Below are 23225 nucleotides of genomic sequence, written 5' to 3' on the forward strand. Positions count from 1 at the left end.
GGCCCATATCCCTCTATACCCATCTTACCCATGTAACTGTCCAAATGCTTTTTAAAAGACAAAATTGTATCCGCCTCTACTACTGCCTCTGGCAGCTCGTTCCAGACACTCACCACCCTTTGAGTGAAAAAATTGCCCCTCTGGACCCTTTTGTATCTCTCCCCTCTCACCTTAAATCTATGTCCCCTCGTTATAGACTCCCCCACCTTTGGGAAAAGATTTTGACTATCTACCTTATCTATGCCCCTCATTATTTTATAGACTTCTATAAGATCACCCCTTAACCTCCTACTCTCCAGGGAAAAAAGTCTCAGTCTATCCAACCTCTCCCTATAAGTCAAACCATCAAGTCCAGGTAGCATCCTAGTAAATCTTTTCTGCACTCTTTCTAGTTTAATAATATCCTTTCTATAATAGGGTGACCAGAACTGTACACAGTATTCCAAGTGTGGCCTTACTAATGTCTTGTACAACTTCAACAAGACATCCCAACTCCTGTATTCAATGTTCTGACCAATGAAACCAAGCATGCTGAATGCCTTCTTCACCACCCTATCCACCTGTGACTCCACTTTCAAGGAGCTATGAACCTGTACTCCTAGATCTCTTTGTTCTATAACTCTCCCCAACGCCCTACCATTAACGGAGTAGGTCCTGGCCCGATTTGATCTACCAAAATGCATCACCTCACATTTATCTAAATTAAACTCCACCTGCCTTAAATCTATGCCCCCTCGTTTCCCGCCGCTCCAGTGAACTCCCGCTCTCGCTGTGCGCTGTTTTTATCCTCGCTCCGCTCTCACTGTTTCCCGCCGCTCCGGTGAACTCCCGCTCTCGCTGTGCGCTGTTTTTATCCTCGCTCCGCTCTCACTGTTTCCCGCTGCTCCGGTGAACTCCCGCTCTCGCTGTGCGCTGTTTTTATCCTCGCTCCGCTCTCACTGTTTCCCGCCGCTCCGGTGAACTCCCGCTCTCGCTGTGCGCTGTTTTTATCCTCGCTCCACTCTCACTGTTTAGCGAGTTGGTCACACCGCAGGTAAAGGGAGTACAGACTCGATTGTAAGGGGAATAGACAGGCGTTTCTGCGGACGCAACCGAGACTCCAGGATGGTATGTTGCCTCCCTGGTGCAAGGGTCAGGGATGTCTCGGAGCGGCTGCAGGACATTCTGGAGGGGGAGGGTAAACAGCCAGTTGTCGTGGTGCATATAGGTACCAACGATATAGGTAAAAAACAGGATGAGGTCCTACAAGCTGAATTTAGGGAGTTAGGAGTTAAACTAAAAAGGAGGACCTCAAAGGTAGTAATCTCAGGATTGCTACCAGTGCCACGGGCTAGTCAGAGTAGGAATGACAGGATAGCTAGGATGAATACGTGGCTTGAGAAATGGTGCAAGAGGGAGGGATTCAAATTCCTGGGCCATTGGAACCGGTTCTGGGGGAGGTGGGACCAGTACAAATTGGACGGTCTGCATCTGGGCAGGACTGGAACCAATGTCCTCGGGGGAGTGTTTGCTAGTGCTGTTGGGGAGGGTTTAAACTAGTGTGGCAGGGGGATGGGAACCGATGCAGGAAGTCAGTGGGAAGTAAAGTGGTGACAGAAACAAAAGGCAGTAAGGGAGAGTGTACAAAACATGACCGGACAGATGGTCTGAGAAAGCAGGGCAAAGACCAAGGGAAGTCTAGATTAAATTGCATTTATTTCAATGCAAGAAGTCTGATGGGCAAGGCAGATGAACTCAGGGCATGGATGGGTACATGGGACTGGGATGTTATAGCTATTACTGAAACATGGCTAAGGGAGGGGCAGGACTGGCAGCTCAATGTTCCAGGGTACAGATGCTATAGGAAAGATAGAGCAGGAGGTAAGAGAGGAGGGGGAGTTGCGTTCTTGATTAGGGAGAACATCACGGCAGTAGTGAGAGGGGATATATCCGAGGGTTCGCCCACGGAGTCTATATGGGTAGAACTGAAAAATAAGAAGGGAGAGATCACTTTGATAGGATTGTACTACAGACCCCCAAATAGTCAACGGGAAATTGAGGAGCAAATATGTAAGGAGATTACAGACAGCTGCAAGTAAAATAGGGTGGTAATAGTAGGGGACTTTAACTTTCCCAACATTGACTGGGACAGCCATAGCATTAGGGGCTTGGATGGAGAGAAATTTGTTGAGTGTATTCAGGAGGAATTTCTCATTCAGTATGTGGATGGCCCGACTAGAGAGGGGGCAAAACTTGACCTCCTCTTGGGAAATAAGGAAGGGCAGGTGACAGAAGTGTTAGTGAGGGATCACTTTGGGACCAGTGATCATAATTCCATTAGTTTTAAGATAGCTATGGAGAAGGATAGGTCTGGCCCAAAAGTTAAAATTCTAAATTGGGGAAAGGCCAATTTTGATGGTATTAGACAGGAACTTTCAGAAGTTGATTGGGAGAGTCTGTTGGCAGGCAAAGGGACGTCTGGTAAGTGGGAGGCTTTCAAAAGTGTGTTAATCAGGGTTCAGGGTAAGCACATTCCTTATAAAGTGAAGGGCAAGGCTGGTAGAAGTAGGGAACCTTGGATGACTCGGGAGATTGAGACCCTAGTCAGAAAGAAGAAGGAGGCATATGACATGCATAGACAGCTGGGATCAAGTGGATCCCTTGAAGAGTATAGTGATTGCCGGAGTAGAGTTAAGAGAGAAATCAGGAGGGCAAAAAGGGGACATGAGATTGCTTTGGCAGATAAGGCAAAGGAGAATCCAAAGAGCTTCTACAAATACATAAAGGGCAAAAGAGTAACGAGGGAGAGAGTAGGGCCTCTTAAGGATCAACAAGGTCATCTATGTGCGGAACCACAAGAGATGGGTGAGATCCTGAATGAATATTTCACATCGGTATTTATGGTTGAGAAAGGCATGGATGTTAGGGTACTTGGGGAAATAAATAGTGATGTCTTGAGGAGTGTACATATTACAGAGAGGGAGGTGCTGGAAGTCTTAACACGCATCAAGGTAGATAAATCTCCGGGACCTGATGAAATGTATCCCAGGACGTTATGGGAGGTTAGGGAGGAAATTGCCGGTCCCCTAGCAGAGATATTTGAATCATCGACAGCTACAGGTGAGGTGCCTGAAGATTGGAGGGTAGCAAATGTTGTGCCTTTGTTTAAGAAGGACGGCAGGGAAAAGCCTGGGAACGACAGACCGGTGAGCCTAACATCTGTAGTGGGTAAGTTGTTAGAGGGTATTCTGAGAGACAGGATCTACAGGCATTTGGAGAGGCAGGGACTGATTAGGAACAGTCAGCATGGTTTTGTGAGAGGAAAATCATGTCTTACGAATTTGACTGAGTTTTTCGAAGGGGTAACCAAGAAGATAGATGAGGGCTGTGCAGTAGACGTGGTCTACATGGACTTTAGCAAAGCCTTTGACAAGGTACCGCATGGCAGGTTGTTACATAAGGTTAAATCTCACGGGATCCAAGGTGAGGTAGCCAATTGGATACAAAATTGGATTGACGACAGAAGACAGAGGGTGGTTGTAGAGGGTTGTTTTTCAAACTGGAGGCCTGTGTCCAGCGGTGTGCCTCAGGGATCGGTGCTGGGTCCGCTGTTGTTTGTTATTTATATTAATGATTTGGATGAGAATTTAAGAGGCATGGTTAGTAAGTTTGCAGATGACACCAAGATTGGTGGCATTGTGGACAGTGAAGAAGGTTATCTAGGATTGCAACGGGATCTTGATAAATTGGGCCAGTGGGCCGATGAATGGCAGATGGAGTTCAATTTAGGTAAATGTGAGGTGATGCATTTTGGTAGATCGAATCGGGCCAGGACCTACTCCGTTCATGGTATGGCGTTGGGGAGAGTTATAGAACAAAGAGATCTAGGAGTACAGGTTCATAGCTCCTTGAAAGTGGAGTCACAGGTGGATAGGGTGGTGAAGAAGGCATTCGGCATGCTTGGTTTCATTGGTCAGAACATTGAATACAGGAGTTGGGATGTTTTGTTGAAGTTGTACAAGACATTAGTAAGGCCACACTTGGAATACTGTGTACAGTTCTGGTCACCCTATTATAGAAAGGATATTATTAAACTAGAAAGAGTGCAGAAAAGATTTACTAGGATGCTGCCGGGACTTGATGGTTTGACTTATAGGGAGAGGTTGGATAGACTGAGACTTTTTTCCCTGGAGAGTAGGAGGTTTAGGGGTGATCTTATAGAAGTCTATAAAATAATGAGGGGCATAGATAAGGTAGATAGTCAAAATCTTTTCCCAAAGGTAGGGGAGTCTATAACGTGGGGGCATAGATTTAAGGTGAGAGGGGAGAGATACAAAAGGGTCCAGAGGGGCAATTTTTTCACTCAAAGGGTGGTGAGTGTCTGGAACGAGCTGCCAGAGGCAGTAGTAGAGGCGGGTACATTTTGTCTTTTAAAACGCATTTGGATAGTTACATGGGTAAAATGGGTATAGAGGGATATGGGCTAAGTGCAGGCAATTGGGACTAGCTTAGTGGTATAAACTGGGCGACATGGACATGTTGGGCTGAAGGGCCTGTTTCCATTTTGTAAACTTCTATGACTCTATGACTGCCATTCATCGGCCCACTGGCCCAATTTATCAAGATCCCGTTGCAATCCTAGATAACCTTCTTCACTGTCCACAATGCCACCAATCTTGGTGTCATCTGCAAACTTACTAACCATGCCTCCTAAATTCTCATCCAAATCATTAAGATTTTAAAATAACTTTTCAGAACATATTTATTACGCTGTCCAATAAACCTCAAGGCGACTCGGTAGAGTATTTGTATGTGGGTCAAGCGAGTATTCTCATCTGTGCACCGTGAGGCAGGCATCCTATTGGTGCAGGAAATAGCATTGCTGCCAACTCACAATATGGAAATACCCAAGACCCCGGGATTTGGGACAGTGTCAGGGGCACATCTATGGGGCAGGAACATACTACATCTGTCCCTAAAACAACCCAACCAGAATTTCTGGGCTTGGATACTTATTCATCAAAAATGTCAAATGGAAGCAGATCTGATGATTATAGAATCATCGAAAGGTTACATAGAAACATAGAAAATAGGAGCAAGAGTAGGCCATTCGGCCCTTCGGGCCTGCTCCACCATTCAAAATGATCATGGCTGATCGTCTAACTCAGTACCCTGTTCCCGCTTTTTCCCCATATCCCTAGATCCCTTTAGCATTAAGAAATATATCTATCTCCTTCTTGAACACATCTAATGACTTGGCCTCCACTGCCTTCTGTGGTAGAGATTTCCACAGGTTCACCACCCTCTGAGTGAAGAAATTTCTCCTCATCTCGGTTCTAAATGGCATACCCCGTATCCTGAGACTGTGACCCCTGGTTCTGGACTCCCCAGCCATCGGGAACATCCTCCCTGCATCTAGTCTTTCTAGTCCTGTTAGAATTTTATATGTTTCGACGAGATCACCTCTCATTCTTCTAAACTCCTCCTCACAGCTCACATTGCACCCCAGCTTTGTGTCATCTGCAAACTTCGAAATGTTACATTTAGTTCCCTCATCCAAATCGTTGATATATATTGTGAACAGCCCAAGCACTCTTATCCCTGCGGTACTCCACTAGTCACTGCCTGCCACCCGGAAAAAGACCCGTTTATTCCTACTCTCTGTTTCCTGTCTGTCAACCAATTCTCAATCCATGCCAGTATATTCCCCCCAATCCGATGTGTTTTAATTTTACACACTAACCTCTTTTGTGGGACCTTATCAAAAGCCATATGCAAATCCAAGTACACCACGTCCACTGGTCCCCTATCTATTCTACTAGTTACATCCTCAAAACACTCCAGTGGATTTGTTAATGCATGATTTCCCTTTCATAAAATGATTTCCCTTCCAGACTGATTCCTGGGATGGCAGGACTGATGTCCGAGGAGAGATTGGGTCGACTAGGCCTATATTCGCTCGAGTTTAGAAGAATGAGCCCAACCACCCCTCTTACTACCTGTTTATTGTTAACTTGTATGTAGAAGACTTTTGGATTCCCTTTTGTGTTTGCTGCCAGTCTATTCTCATACTCTCTTCTTGCCGCTCCTATTGCCTTTTTCACTTTCCCTCTGAACTTTCTATATTCAGCCTGGTTCTCACTTGTGTTACATACGTACGAACATATGCACATACGAATTAAGAGCAGGAGTAGGCCATTCGGCCCCTCGAGCCTGTTCTGCCATTTGATAAGATCTGATTGTGACCTCAACCCTACTTTCCCGTCTACCTACTATAACCTTTGACTCCCTTGTTAATCAGGAATCTATCTAACTCAGCCTTAAAAATATTCAATGACCCTGCCTCCACCGCTCTCTGGGGAAGGGAGTACCACAGACTCACAACCCTATGAGACAATAAATTTCTCCTCATCTCCGTCTTAAATGGGAGACCCCTTATTTTTAAACTGTGGCCCCTAGTTCTAGTCTCTCCCACAAGGGGAAACAGCCTCTCAGCATCTACCCCTTCAAGTCCCCTCAGGATCTTATATGTTTCAATAAGATCACCTCTCATTCTTCTAAACTCCAGTGTATACAGGCCCAACTTGTCCAACTTTTCCTCGTAAGATAACCCCCTCATCCCAGGAATCAGTCGAGTGAACCTTCTCTGAATTGCCTCCAAAGCAATTATGTCCTTTCTTAAATAAGGAGACCAAAACTGCATACAGTATTCACCTTCGATAACCAGTTCTTTACCCAAACACACGGAACAGCCATGGGGACCAAATTCGCACCCCAATACGCCAACATTTTCATGCACAAGTTCGAGCAGGACTTCTTCACTGCACAGGACCTCCAACCAACACTATACACCAGGTACATCGACGACATTTTCTTTCTATGGACCCACGGCGAGGAATCACTAAAGAGACTACACGATAACATCAACAAGTTCCATCCCACCATCAAGCTCACCGTGGACTACTCCTCAGAATCAGTTTCTTTCTTGGACACACGAATCTCCATCAAAGACGGGCACCTCAGCACCTCACTCTACCGCAAGCCCACGGACAACCTCACGATGCTCCACTTTTCCAGCTTCCACCCTAACCACGTCAAAGAGGCCATCCCCTATGGACAGGCCCTGCGAATACACAGGGTCTGCTCAGATGAGGAGGAACGCGATGGACACCTACAGACGCTGAAAGACGCCCTGGTAAGAACGGGATATGACGCTCGACTCATCGATTGACAGTTCCGACGGGCCACAGCAAAAAATCGCATAGACCTCCTCAGAAGACTAACACGGGACGCAACCAACAGAGTACCCTTCGTCGTCCAGTACTTCCCCGGAGCGGAGAAACTACGCCATGTTCTCCGCAGCCTTCAACATGTCATCAATGACGACGAACACCTCGCTATTGCCATCCTCACACCTCCACTACTCGCCTTCAAACAGCCACCCAACCTCAAACAGACTATCGTTCGCAGCAAATTACCCAGCTTTCAGGAGAACAGCGTCCACGACGCCACACAACCCTGCCATGGTATCCTCTGCAAGACATGCCAGATCATCGACACAGATACCACCATCACACGAGAGGACACCACACACCAGGTGCATGGTTCATACTCCTGTGACTCGGCCAACATTGTCTACCTCATACGTTGCAGGAAAGGATGTCCCAGAGCATGGTACATTGGCGAGACCATGCAGACGCTGCGACAACGGATGAACTGACACCGCGCAACAATCGCCAGACAGGAGGGTTCCCTCCCAGTCGGGGAACACTTCAGCAGTCAAGGACATTCAGCCACCGACCTTCGGGTAAGCATACTCCAAGGCGGCCTTCGAGACACACGGCAACGCAAAATCGTCGAGCAGAAATTGATAGCCAAGTTCCGCACCCATGAGGACGGCCTCAACCGGGATCTTGGGTTCATGTCACGCTACACGTAACCCCACCAGCGAACAAATGTTATCTGTTTTTAATATAACGGGTCATTTGCTGTCTTTCTCTTCCTTCCGGATGTTTCTATGTTTCTGCCTCTTTTTTTTGGTGGTTTGTATATTCGGTGGCCTTGTAGGTAACACCTCTCTGTCTGCACACTGTGATTGCCTTGGCAACGGGCAGTTGGAAGGACTATCTGTAATCACCAGGTATTGTTCTGTGATTTATAAATGCGAAGGGTTCGAGGATTTCATTTCCACAACATTCACCTGAGCAAGGAGGAAGCCTCCGAAAGCTTGTGAATTTCAAATAAAATTGTTGAACTATAACTCGGTGTTGTAAAATTGCATACAGTATTAAGATGTGGTCTTACCAATGCCCTGTACAACTGTAACAAAACATCTCTACTTTTATGTTCCATTCCCCTTGCAATAACTGACGACATTCCATTTGCCTTCCGAATCACTTGCTGGACCTGCATACTAACTTTTTGTGATTCATGTACTTGGACACCCAAATCCCTCTGTACCTCAGAGTTCTGCAATCTCTCTCTATTTAAATAATATACTGCTTTTCTATTCCTCCTGCCAAAGTGGACAAATTCACAATTCTCCAACTGGGGCCTAACCAGTGATTTATAAAGGTTCAGCATAACTTTCTTGTTTTTGTATTCTATGCCTCTGTTTATAAAGCCAAGGATACCGTATGTTTTTTTTAACAATCTTCTCAAATTGTTCTGCCATCTTCAAGGATTTGCGTACGTACACCTGCAGGTCCCTGCACCCCCTTTAAAATTGTACCACTTAGTTTATATTGCCTCTCCTCATTCTTCCTATCAAAATGCATCACTTCACACGTCTCTGCGTTAAATTGCATTTGCCATGTGTCTGTTACTATCTTCTTCACTGTACTGCATTTCTGAGTTTTATGTCAGCTGCAAACTTTGAAATTATCCCTTGTATACCCAAGTCCAGGTCATTAATATATGTCAAAAAGAGCAGCGGTCCTAATACTGACCCCTGGGGAACACCACTGTATACTTTCCTCCAGTCCGAAAAACAACCATTCACCATTACTCTCTGCTTACTGTCTCTTAGCCAATTTCGTATCCACATTGCCACTGCCCCTTTAATCCCATGGGCATCACTTTTGCTAACAAGTTTATTATGTGGTACTTTATCAAATGTCTTTGGAAAGTCCATTTACATAACATCAAATGCACTACCTTCATCAACCCTCTATGTTACTTCATCAAAGAACTCAATCAAGTTCGTCAAAGACGATTTGCCTTTAACAAATCCATGCTGGCTGTCATTTATTAACCCATATTTTTCCAAGTGACAATTAATTTTGCCTCTTATTATGTGTTCTTTCCTCTTCTTCCTCCCCCTTTTCCCTGACTCTGCATTTGCTTAAAAACTGTCAAATCTCTAACTACTTCCATTTCTGCTGAAAGGTCATCGACCTGAAAAGTTAACTCTTTCTCTCTACACAGATGCAGCCTGACCTGTTGAGTGTTTCCAGCATTTTCTGTTTTTATTACAGATGCAGAGTGCCTCAGCCATGCCCTCTGCCTCCACAGGAAGATCTAGTTTTTGGTCCCTAATTGGCCACATCCTTCCTCTGATTACCCTTTTTCTATGTATATTTATAAAAGATTTTAGTGTTCCCTTTTATGTTGCCCGCTAATCTTATCTCATACACTTTCTTTGCCCCTCTTATTTCCTTTTTCAGTTCTCCTCTGTACTTTCTGTATTCAACTTGGTTACCTACTGTATTGTGAGCCTGACATTTATCATAAGCCTTTTTCTGATTCATTTTAATCTCCATATCTTTAGTCATCCAGGGAGTTGTCGCTTTGGTTACCCTTCCTTTTCCCCCTCCGAGGGAATGTGTCTAGTCTATATCTAAACTATCTCCTCTTTGAAGGCCTTCCATTGCTCATTTGCTGTTTTACCTGCCAATATTTGATTCCAGTCCACCTGGGCCAGATCCTCTTTCAACTGACTGAAATTAGCCCTCCTCCAGTTGAGTATTTTCACATTTGATTGTTCTTTGTCCTTTTCCATAACTACTCTAAACCTAATGATATTGTGACTACTGTTTCCAAAATGCTGCCCCTCTGAAACATGCTCCATTTGCCCCATTTCATTCCCCAGAAACCGATCCAGCACTGTTTCCTTCTTCATTGGGCTGGAAACATATTGATCAAGTAAGTTCTCTTGTACACACTTCAGGAATTCCTCCCCCTTTTTACCCTTAACACTGTTATCTTCCCAATCTGTATTAAAATACTTGAAATCTCCCATTATCACTGCTCTGTATTCTTGCATCTTTCTGAAATTTGCCTGCAAATTTGCTCCTTGTCACCTATAGTATACACCCAGCAGCGTAATACCTCCTCTGTTCCTTAATTCTAACCAATTAGATCCTGTTTTTGACCCCTCAACTACATCATCCCTTTCCAGTGCTGTAACAGTATCTTTGACCAATACTGCCACTCTTTTCCACCCTCCCACCCCCGTTTTTCCTTTCCTATCTTTCCTGAATATCTTGTAGCCAGGAATATTATGTTCCCAATCCTCCCCTTTTTTGAGCCAGGTCTCCGTTATTGCCACTATATCATAATCCTATGTGGCTACTTGTGCCTGCAGCTCACCAATCTTATTCACCACACTATGTGTATTTATGCACATGCACTCCAAACCCATCTTAGTCTGCCTCACATTTCCCCCATGTCTGATCCCTCCTATTTCTGAACTACACTTTATTCTAATGCTGCTTGTCTCTCCCAGTCCCCTGTGCACCTTGTTTCTCCTCTCTAATGCTTCATTCTGGTGTCGCTCCCCCTGCCAAATTAGTTAAAACCCTCCCCCACAGCACTAGTTCACCTCCCCACAAGGACATTGGTCCCAACCCTGATGAGGTGCAATCTGTCCATCTTGTTCAGGACTAGAATTGTCCCAATGCCCCAGGAATCTAAAGCCCTCCCTCCTGTACCATTTCTCCAGCCACGCATTAACCTGCCTTATCTTACTTGCCCCTATACTCAGTAGTGGGTGGCACTGTGAGTAATTCAGAGATCACCACATTTGAGGTCCTGCTCTCTTACCTTCCTCCCTAGCTCCTGAAACTCTGACTGCAGGACTTCAACCCTTTTCCTTCTTAAGTTGTTGATTCAAACATGGACCACGACTTCTGGCTGTTTTCCTTCCCCCCTGCAGAATGTTCTGCACCCATTCTGTTATATTTACCCTGGCACCAGTGAGGCAACACACCATGCGCGGCTCACATTGGCGATTGCAGAAATGCATGTCTATCCTTCTGACTATTGAATCCTCTATGAGCACTGCATTTCTACACTTTGATGTGTCCCTCTGTGCAGTTCCTTGCCCCAAGGTGCCGTGGATTTGCTTTGGACTGCCCTCCTTCAAGGTGTTGTTACCCTCACCGATACTTAGCACTGAAAATTGGTTTGTTAGCGCCACACTCCCGGAGGATTCCTGCATACCTCTTCTTCCTACCCTGCTGGATGACCACCCACTTATTGTCCTCCTGAACTCTCTGTGGCTGCAGGACCACCTCCTGGAACATACAATCCAGGAAATTCTCAGCCTCACATATGCCCTGCAGTGACTCCAAAGTCCTTACTCGGTTGTGCAATTCACTCTGTTTAGCCGTTCACTCTCTGTGTTCGAGCCCTCTGTCAGTGATGAGCTGGGCAGGAGCTGGACTGAGGTTTTGAGAATTTATTTTTTAAAGAAACATTCTTGTGGAGTCAGGAGGAGAAGGGTGCAGTCGTTGTGATTGCCCCGCTCCTGGGACTTCACTTCAGGCCACTCCTGGCGAGGCAGGTGGTCCAATATTCTTCTGCGCCAATGCACAAGCATGCCCGTGGAGGCACAAGAAGCGCTGGCGGCTCACACAAAAAATGTCAATTTCAGACCGACTTTGGGCCTCCTGCTTGGGTGCGCTATCTGCAAATTCCCACCCCATATTATATATTGTATCTTGTATCAGAGAGCTAATCTTGTTATACAAAATACTCCAGGTGTTGTCATTCACTATAAAATATTAACCTTTTTTTGTGACTTAGTTATTATACCAGAGGATCAATTGTAGTAGATTACAGAGAGATTCTGTAGATTGTATATATTATATGCTATAAACTTTTCCCCTCTTTCATCTTTCAGAATGGAGAAGTTTCTGTCTTTGAAGTGACCATCCGCTTTGTCGGTGGCCTGCTGTCGGCATATTATTTGACAGGCGATGAGGTGAGATACTTTGCTTCACTCTGATCTTTGCAGCATCTTGAGAAAGAATTTTATCAGTGATTGAAATATTAGAAAACTACGTTTTATGCTGAGTTGAATTCTGTTTTCAAATGATTTCATTAAATAAATAGTTTAATATAAATTGTACTATAAAAAATAAAGAAGATTGTGAACCTGATGAAATTGGCCACAAGTTTGATGACTTAATCTGTTAATGACAGTCAGGCACCAGGTAACGAGGGTCAGGGACTCAGTAAAGAGTGTCAGGCACCTGTCAATGGCGACCGGGCATTTGTTGATGACATCATAGTATCACAGTAGGTACAGCACAGGAGGCCATTCGGCCCATCGTGCCCATGTGTCAGCTCCCTGAAAAAGCCATCCAATTAGTCCCACTCCCCTGCTCTTTCCCCATAGCCCTGCAAATTTTTTCACTTCAAGTATTTATCCAATTCCCCTTTGAAAGTTACTATTGAATCTGCATCCATCACCCTTTCAGGCAGTGCATTCCAGATCATTACAACTCGCTGCGTTTAAAAAAATGTTTCCTCATGTCACCTCTGGCTTTTTTGCCAATTACCTTAAATCTGTGTTTTCTGGTGACTGACCCTTCTGCCACAAGAAACAGTTTCTCCTTATTTACTCTGTCAAAACCGTTCATGATTTTGAACACCCTTATCAAATCTCCCCTTAACCTTCTCTGTTTAATCTCGTATCTATAGCACTTGTCCTAGACCCCTCCTATTACTGACATCTGTTGTCTGCATAGAAATAATGTGGAGATGCCGGTGATGGACTGGGGTTGACAATTGTAAACAATTTTACAACACCAAGTTATAGTCCAGCAATTTTATTTTAAATTCACAAGCTTTCGGAGGCTTCCTCCTTCGTCAGGTAAACATTTACCTGACGAAGGAGGAAGCCTCCGAAAGCTTGTGAATTTAAAATAAAATTGCTGGACTATAACTTGGTGTTGTAAAATTGTTTACAATTGCATAGAAATATATAGATGTTACAATGTGGATTCGGACCATTCCGCCCAAACGGTCCCTGTCAGCGTTTATCCTCCAAATAACCCTAATCAAATTTACCCATGATGTTCCATATCCCTTCATCCCTTTTTCTGTCATCCACCTATTCAATCTAATCTTGAACGTTGACATAGTTTCTGCCTCAACCTGGAAGTGAATTCCACAGCCTCACAACTCTCTGTAAAGCAGTCTCTCCTGCCCGCTGTTCTAAATCTCTTCAATTTAATCTTGTATCTATGGCCACTTATTCTAGACCCCTCTATTACTGGAAACAGTCTGCTTCTATCTACCCCGTTGTTGGCAGTCAGGAATATGGTAATGGCACATTGCTGTTTGTTGGACCTTGTGTGCAATTTGACTGCTGCATTTCCTACATTACAAAAGTAACTACACTTCAAAAGTACTTCATTGGCTGTAAGGCGCTTTGTGACGTCCTGATGTCATAAAAGGCACTATATAATGCAAGTCTTTCTTTTCTTTATTGATGTACAGATAATTCACAATACATTTTACAGCTGCTGAAAACACATTTTTACAGTGAAGGAATGGCAATAAATCTACAAACTAGCGGCATGTACCTGACCTGCAATTTATATGTTGCCCATGCCATTTACAGCTTCCTACCCAGCAACTTCCAATCTTGCTTTGTTTTTTTCTTTCTTTTTAATCTGTTAATCACAAATCTGTTAACAATATGAGTCTGTTAATGACAGTCAGGAATTTGTTAATGACAGTTCGGAATCTGCAGACAGGTTTTTTTATACTGGCAGTCAGGATTCATAAGAACATAAGAAATAGGAGCAGGAGTAGGCCATACAGCCCCTCGAGTCTGCTCCGCCATTAAATCAGATCATGGCTGATCTTCGACCTCAACTCCACTTTTCCGCCCAATCTCCATATCCCTTCATTCCCCTGGAGTCCAAAAATCTATCTATCTCAGCCTTGAATATATTCAATGACTCAGCATCCACAGCCCTCTGGGGGAGAGAATTCCTCAACCCTCTGAGTGAAGAAATTCCTCCTCATCTCAGTCTTGAATGGCTGACCCCTTATCCTGCGACTATGCCACCCAGTTCTAGACTCTCCAGCCAGGGGAAACAATCTCTCAGCATTTACCCTGTCAAGCCCTCTCATAATCTTATATGTTTCAATGAGGTCTCCTCTCATTCTTCTGAACTCAAGAGTATAGGCCCATTCTACTCAACCTCTCTTCATAGGACAACCTTCTCATCCCAGGAATTAATCCAGTGAACCTTTGTTGCACCGCCTCCAAGGCAAGTATATCCTTCCTTAGATAAGGAGACCAAAACTGTACGCAGTACTCCAGGTGAGGTCTCACCAAAGCCCTGTACAACTGTAGTAAGACTTCCTTACTCTTATACTTCAACCCCCATGCAATAAAGGCCAACATGCCATTTGCTTTCCTAATTGCCTGCTGTACCTGCATACTAACTTTTTGTGTTTCTTGTACGAGGATACCCAAGTCTCTCTGCACACCAACATTTAAAAATATTCTGTTTTTCTATTCTTCCTATCAAAGTGAATAACCTCACATTTCCCCACATTATAATCCATCGGCCACCTTCTTGCCCACTCACTTAACCTGTCGATATTCCTTTGCAGACTCTTCTGTGTCCTCCTCACAGCTTGCTTTCTCACCTAACTTTGTATCATCAGCAAACTTGGATACATTACACTTGGTGCCTTCGTCTAAGTCACTAATATAGATTGTAAATAGCTGAGGCCCCAGCACCGATCCTTGCGGCACCCCTCCAGTTACAGCCTGCCAACCTGAAAATGACCCGTTTACCCCTACTCTCTGTTTTCTGTCCTTTAACCAATCCCTTATCCATGCTAATATATTTCTCCCAACCCCATGAGCCCTTACCTTGTGTAACAATCTTTTATGTGGCACCTTATCGAATGCCTTTGGAAAATCCAAATATACTACATCCACTGGTACCCCTTTATCTACCCTGCTAGTTACGTCCTCAAAAAACTCGCATAAATTTGTCAAACACTATTTCTCTTTCATAAAACCATGTTGACCCTGCCTAATCATATTATGATTTTCTAAGTGCCCTGTTACCACTTCCTCAATAATGGATTCCAGCATTTTCCCAACAACCGTGTCAGGCTAACTGGCCTGTAGTTCCCTGTTTTCTCTCTCCCTCCCTTCTTGAATAGCACGGTAACATTTGCTACCTTCCAGTCCACTGGGACCGTTCCAGAATCTAGAGAATTTTGGAAGATCATAACCAATGCATCCACTATCTCTGCAGCCACCTCTTTTCGAACCATCAGATATAGGCTATCAGGTCCAGGGGATTTGTCTGCTTTTAGTCCCATTAGTTTGTCCAGTACTTTTTCTCTAGTGATAGTAATTGTTTTAAGTTCCTCACTCTCTACCTCTTGGTTCACCACTATCTGTGGTATGTTTTTTGTGTCTTCTACTGTGAAGACTTCGATACAAAATATTTGTTTAACACATCTACGATTTCCTGATTCCCCATTATAATTTCTCCTGTCTCAGCCTCTAAGGGACCAACGTTTACTTTTGCTACTCTCTTCCTTTTTACATACTTGTAGAAGCTCTTACAATCCGTTATATTTCTTGCTAGTTTACTTTCATATTCTATTTTCTCCCTGTTTATTAATTTTTTTTATTATTTGTTCATGGGATGTGGGCGTCGCTGGCTAGGCCAGCATTTATTGCCCATCCCTAATTGCCCTTGAGAAGGTGGTGGTGAGCCGCCTTCTTGAACCGCTGCAGTCCGTGTGGTGAAGGTTCTCCCACACTGCTGTTAGGAAGGGAGTTCCGGGATTTTGACCCAGCGACGATGAAGGAACGGCGATATATTTCCAAGTCGGGCCGGTGCGTGACTTGGAGGGGAAGGTGCAGGTGGTGTTGTTTCCATGTGCCTGCTGCCCTTGTCCTTCCAGGTGGTAAAGGTCGCAGGTTTGGGAGGTGCTGTCGAAGAAGCCTTGGCGAGTTGCTGCCGCTCATCCTGTGGATGGTACACACTGCAGCCACTGTGCGCCAGTGGTGAAGGGAATGAATGTTTCGGGTGGTGGATGGGGTGCCAGTCAAGTGGGCTGCTTTGTCCTGGATGGTGTCAAGCTTCTTGAGTGTTGGAGCTGCAATCATCCAGGCAAGTGGAGAGTATTCCATCACACTCCTGACTTGTGCCTTGTAGATGGTGGAAAGGCTTTGGGGAGTCAGGAGGTGAGTCGCTCGCCGCAGAATACCCAGCCTCTGACCTGCTCCTGTAGCCACAGTATTTATGTGGCTGGTCCAGTTAAGTTTCTGGTCAATGGTGACCCCCAGGATGTTGATGGTGGGGGATTTGGCGATGGTAATGCCATTGAATGTCAAGGGGAGGTGGTTAGACTCTCTCTTGGAGGTGGTCATTGCCTGGCACTTGTCTGGCGCAAATGTTACTTGCCACTTATCAGCCCAAGTCTGGATGTTGTCCAGGTCTTGCTGCGTGCGGACTGCTTCATTATCTGAGGGGTTGCGAATGGAACTGAACACTGCAATCATCAGCGAACAACCCCATTTCTGACCTTATGATGGAGGGAGGGTCATTGATGAAGCAGCTGAAGATGGTTGGAACTAGGACACTGCCTTAGGAGCTCCTGCAGCAATGTCCTGTGGCTGAGATGATTGGCCTCCAACAACCACTACCATCTTCCTTTGTGCTAGGTATGACTCCAGCCACTGGAGAGTTATCCCCCTGATTCCCATTGACTTCAATTTTACTAGGGCTCTATGGTGCCACGTTCGGTCAAATGTTGCCTTGATGTCAAGTGCAGTTACTCTCACCTCACCTCTAGAATTTAGCTCTTTTGTCCATGTTTGGACCAAGGCTGTAATGAGGTCTGGAGTGGAGTGGTCCTGGCGGAACCCAAACTGAGCATCGGTGAGCAGGTTATTGGTGAGTAAGTGCCGCTTGATAGCACTGTCGACGACACCTTCCATCACACTGCTGATGATTGAGAGTGGACTGATGGGGCGATAATTGGCCGGATTGAATTTGTCCTGCTTTTTGTGGACAGGACATACCTGGGCAATTTTCCACATTGTCGGGTAGATGCCAGTGTTGTAGCTGTACTGGAACAGTTTGGCTAGAGGCGCAGCTAGTTCTGGAGCACAAGTCTTCAGCACTACAGCCGGGATGTTGTCGGGGCCCATAGCCTTTGCTGTCTCCAGTGCAATCAGCCGTTTCTTGATATCACGTGGAGTGAATCGAATTGGCTGAAGACTGGCTTCTGTGATGGTGGGGAAATCGGGAGGAGGCCGAGATGGATCATCCACTCGGCACTTCCAGCTGAAGATGGTTGCAAATGCTTCAGCCTTGTCTTTTGCACTCACGTGCTGGACTCCGCCATCATTGAGGATGGGGATGTTTGCAGAGCCTCCTCCTCCTGTTAGTTGTTTAATTGTCCACCACCATTCATGACTGGATGTGGCAGGACTGCAGAGCTTTGATTTGATCCTTTCGTTGTGTCTATTACATGTTGCTTCCGCTGTTTAGCATGCACATAGTTCTGTGTTATCGCTTCACCGGTTGGTACCTCATTTTTAGGTATGCCTGGTGCTGCTCCTGGCATGCTCTTCTACACTCCACATTGAACCAAGGTCGATCCCCTGGCTTGTTGGTAATGGTAGAGTGAGGAATATGCCGGGCTGTGAGGTTACAGATTGTGCTGGAATACAATTCTGCTGCTGCTGATGGCCCAGTTTTGAGCTGCTAGATCTGTTCTGAATCTATCCCAGTTAGCACGGTGGTAATGCCACACAACACATTGGATGGTGTCCTCAATGGACTTCATCTCCAAAAGGAATGTGCGGTAGTCACTCCTGCCAATACTGTCATGGACAGATGCATCTGCGACAGGTAGATTGGTGAGGACAAGATCAAGTAGGTTTTTCCCTTAGAATCACAGAAGTTTACAACATGGAAACAGGCCCTTTGGCCAAACGTGTCCATGTCGCCCAGTTTATACCACTAAGCTAGTCCCAGTTGCCTGCACTTGGCCCATATCCCTCTATACCCATCTTACCCATGTAATTGTCCAAATGCTTTTTAAAAGACAAAATTGTACCCGACTCTACTACTGCCTCTGGCAGCTCGTTCCAGACACTCACCACCCTTTGAGTGAAAAAATTGCCCCTCTAGACCCTTTTGTATCTTTCCCCTCTTACCTTAAATCTATGCCCCCTCGTTATAGACTCCCCTACCTTTGGGAAAAGATTTTGACTATCTACCTTATCTATGCCCCTCATTATTTTATAGACTTCTATAAGATCACCCCTTAACCTCCTACTCTCCAGGGAAAAAAGTCTCAGTCTATCCAACCTTTCCCTATAAGTCAAACCATCAAGTCCCGGTAGCATCCTAGTAAATCTTTTCTGCACTCTTTCTAGTTTAATAATATCCTTTCTATAATAGGGTGACCAGAACTGTACACAGTATTCCAAGTGTGGCCTAACTAATGTCTTGTACAACTTCAACAAGACATCCCAACTCCTGTATTCAATGTTCTGACCAATGACATCCAAGCATGCCGAATGCCTTCTTCACCACCCTATCCACTTGTGACTCCACTTTCAAGGAGCTATGAACCTGTACTCCTAGATCTCTTTGTTCTATAACTCTCCCCAACGCCCTACCATTAACGGAGTAGGTCCTGGCCCGATTTGATCTACCAAAATGCATCACCTCACATTTATCTAAATTAAACTCCATCTGCCATTCATCGGCCCACTGGCCCAATTTATCAAGATCCCGTTGCAATCCTAGATAACCTTCTTCACTGTCCACAATGCCACCAATCTTGGTGTCATCTGCAAACTTACTAACCATGCCTCCTAAATTCTCATTCAAATCATTAATATAAATAACAAATAACAGCGGATCCAGCACCGATCCCTGAGGCACACCGCTGGTCACAGGCCTCCACTTTGAAAAACAACCCTCCACAACCACCCTCTGTCTTCCGTCATCAATCCAATTTTGTATCCAATTGGCTACCTCACCTTGGAATCCCGTGAGATCTAACCTTATGTAACAACCTACCATGCGGTACCTTGTCAAAGGCTTTGCTAAAGTCCATGTAGACCACGTCTACTGCACAGCCCTCATCTATCTTCTTGGTTACCCCTTCAAAGAACTCAATCAAATTTGTGAGGCATGATTTTCCTCTCACAAAACCATGCTGACTGTTCCTAATCAGTCCCTGCCTCTCCAAATGCCCGTAGATCCTGTCTCTCAGAATACCCTCTAACAACTTACCCACTACAGATGTCAGGCTCACCGGTCTGTAGTTCCCAGGCTTTTCCCTGCCGCCCTTCTTAAACAAAGGCACGACATTTGCTACCCTCCAATCTTCAGGCACCTCACCTGTAGCTGTCGATGATTCAAATATCTCTGCTAGGGGACCGGCAATTTCCTCCCTAACCTCCCATAACGTCCTGGGATACATTTCATCAGGTCCCGGAGATTTATCTACCTTGATGCGCGTTAAGACTTCCAGCACCTCCCTCTCTGTAATATGTACACTCCTCAAGACATCACTATTTATTTCCCCAAGTTCCCTAACATCCATGCGTTTCTCAACCGTAAATACCGATGCGAAATATTCATTCAGGATCTCACCCATCTCTTGTGGTTCCGCACATAGATGACCTTGTTGATCCTTAAGAGGCCCTACTCTCTCCCTCGTTACTGTTTTGCCCTTTATGTATTTGTAGAAGCTCTTTGGATTCACCTTTGCCTTATCTGCCAAAGCAATCTCATGTCCCCTTTTTGCCCTCCTGATTTCTCTCTTAACTCTACTCCGGCAATTACTATACTCTTCAAGGGATCCACTTGATCCCAGCTGCCTATGCATGTCATATGCCTCCTTCTTCTTTCTGACTAGGGCCTCAATCTCCCGAGTCATCCAAGGTTCCCTACTTCTACCAGCCTTGCCCTTCACTTTATAAGGAATGTGCTTACCCTGAACCCTGATTAACACACTTTTGAAGGCCTCCCACTTACCAGACTTCCCTTTGCCTGCCAACAGACTTTCCCAATGAACTTCTGAAAGTTCCTGTCTAATACCATCAAAATTGGCCTTTCCCCAATTTAGAATTTTAACTTCTGGGCCAGACCTATCATTCTCCATCGCTATCTTAAAACTAATGGAATTATGATCACTGGTCCCAAAGTGATCCCTCACTAACACTTCTGTCACCTGCCCTTCCTTATTTCCCAAGAGGAGGTCAAGTTTTGCCCCCTCTCTAGTCGGGCCATCCACATACTGAATGAGAAATTCCTCCTGAATACATTCAACAAATTTCTCTCCATCCAAGCCCCTAATGCTATGGCTGTCCCAGTCAATGTTGGGAAAGTTAAAGTCCCCTACTATTACCACCCTATTTTTCTTGCAGCTGTCTGTAATCTCCTTACATATTTGCTCCTCAATTTCCCGTTGACTATTTGGGGGTCTGTAGTACAATCCTATCAAAGTGATCTCTCCCTTCTTATTTTTCAGTTCTACCCATATAGACTCCGTGGGCGAACCCTCGGATATATCCCCTCTCACTACTGCCGTGATGTTCTCCCTAATTAACAACGCAACTCCCCCTCCTCTCTTACCTCCTGCTCTATCTTTCCTATAGCATCTGTACCCTGGAACATTGAGCTGCCAGTCCTGCCCCTCCCTTAGCCATGTTTCAGTAATAGCTCGTGTTGGTTCGCTCACCACCTGCCGCAGGCCCAATCTGGCAGCTATGTCCTTCAGGACTCGGCCAGCTCGGTCAGTAGTGGTGCTACCGAGCCACTCTTGGTGATGGACATTGAAGTTCCCCACCCAGAGTACATTCTCTGCCCTTGCTACTCTCAGTGCTTCCTGCAAGTGGTGTTCAACATGAAGGAGGACTGATTCATCAGCTGAGGGAGGGCGGTAGGCGGTAATCAGCAGGAGGTTTCCTTGCTCATGTTTGACCTGATGCCATGAGATTTCATGTGGTCCGTAGTCGATGTTGAGGACTCCCAGTGCAACTCCCTCCTGACTGTATATCACTGTACTGCCAGTGAGACAGGACATGCCCAGGGATGGTGATGAAAGAGTCTGGGACATTGGCTGAAAGGTATGATTCTGTGAGTATGGCCATGTCAGGCTGTTGTTTGACTGGTCTGTGGGACAGCTGTCCCAATTTTGGCACAAGTCTCCAGATGTTAGTGAGGAGGACTTTGCAGGGTGGACTGGGCTTGGTTTGCCTTGGTCCTGTCTGGTGCCTAATGGTCCGATGCCGGGTGGTCTGTCCGGTTTTATTCTTATTATGACTTTTCGTAGCGAGATTATACAACTGAGTGGCTTGCTAGGCCATTTCAGAGGAGGATTAAGAATCAACCACATTGCTGTCGGTCTGGAGTCACATTTCGGCCAGACCGGGTAAGGATGGCAGGTTTCCTTCCCTAAAGGACATTAGTGAACCAGATGGGTTTTTACGACAATCCGGTAGTTTCATGGCTATCATTACTGATGCTAGTTTTTTATTGCAGATTTTTATTTAATTAATTGAATTTAACTTCCCCACCTGCCATGGCGGGATTTGAACTCATGACTCTGGATTATTGGTCCAGGCCTCTGGATTACTAGTCCAGTATCATAACCACTATGCCACCGTACCCTAAAGGGCAGTTAGGGATGGGCAATAAATGCTAGCCTTGCCAGCGATGCCCATGTCGCATGAATGAATAAAGAAAAATAATAATCGTCAGGAATTTGTTAAAGACTCAGTATTTTAAAAATAGTCAGGAATCTGTTAAAGACTGTCAGTATTTTAAGAATAATAGGAATTATAAATCCATCACTGTCAGCCGGGAATCAGGTTTACACAGTCAAGAATCTGTTGAAAGCAGGAACTGTTGATATCTGCTCAAAATCTGCCAAATATGAATTTGTTAATGACAATCGGGTTAAAAGAGAAGGAACTTGTGCAATTGGATAGAATAAAGAAATAGTGCAGAATAAAATAATGGGACTCAAAGTGGAAAAGGCACCAGGCCTTGATGGCTGCATTTTAGAATGTTGAGGGAAGTTGGTGAGGAAATAGCAGATGCCATGACAGCAATCTTTCAAACATCCTTGGATATGGAGATTGTACCAGAGGACTGGAGGGCTGCTGATGTAATACCTCTGTTTAAAAAGGGAGAAAAGGATAAACTAGGTAACTATAGACCAGAATGAAAGCAAAATACTGTGGATGCTGGAAATCTGAAATAAGAACAGAAAATGCTGGAAACACTCAGCAGGTCAAGCTGCATCTGTGGAGAGAGAAATAGAGTTAACGTTTCAGGTCGTGACCTTTCATTAGATTTAATTGCCCTTATTTAGGTTTAATACAGTAGTTTCAGACCCAAGATCCTCACTCTCAAACTGGAGGTGAAATTCTATCATGTTATGATCACTGCTTCCCAAGGGATCCTTTACTTTGAGATCATTAATTAATCTTGTTTCGTTACCCATTACCAGATCCAAAATGGCCTGTTCCCTGGTTGGTTCCCTGACGTATTGGTCTAAGAAACAGACCCTACTGCACTCTATGAATTCCTCCTCAGGGCTATTTTTGCCAATTTGATTTGTCCAATCTATATGAAAGTTAAAATCGCCCATGGTTTTTGCATTACCTTTTTTTTACAAGGTTAGGCCCCAGCTGGAGTATTGTGGCCAATTCCGGCATCACACTTTAGGAAGGATGGCAAGGCTTTGTAGAGAGTGCAGAGGAGATTTACTAAAATGGTACCAAGGATGAAAGACTTCAGCTATGTGAAGAGACTAAAGTAACTGGGGTTATTCTCCTTAGAGCAGAGAAGGTTAAGGGGAGATTTAGTAGAGGTGTTCAAAGTCATATGAAAGGTTTTGATAGAGTGCATCGGGAGAAACTGTTTCCACTGGCAGGAGGGTCAGTAACCATAGGACACAGGGGCACAATATCAAAATTTGCAGACAATGCA

The 23225-nt window shown here is 45.0% G+C and overlaps 1 protein-coding gene across 2 annotated transcripts in view; it reads left to right on the forward strand.

The window, feature by feature from the left end:
* The window catches only part of LOC137342759 (mannosyl-oligosaccharide 1,2-alpha-mannosidase IA-like), a 325275-nt gene that overhangs the window by 79862 nt on the left and 222188 nt on the right, over positions 1-23225 (forward strand). For both annotated transcript variants that reach the window (XM_068006938.1, XM_068006937.1), the window contains exon 4: positions 12104-12184. In XM_068006938.1, the coding sequence (XP_067863039.1) occupies positions 12104-12184 (81 nt within the window). The remainder of the gene's footprint in view (positions 1-12103; positions 12185-23225) is intronic.

The sequence above is a fragment of the Heptranchias perlo genome, chromosome 26 (genome assembly GCF_035084215.1).
Source record: "Heptranchias perlo isolate sHepPer1 chromosome 26, sHepPer1.hap1, whole genome shotgun sequence".
Classification (NCBI taxonomy): domain Eukaryota; kingdom Metazoa; phylum Chordata; class Chondrichthyes; order Hexanchiformes; family Hexanchidae; genus Heptranchias; species Heptranchias perlo.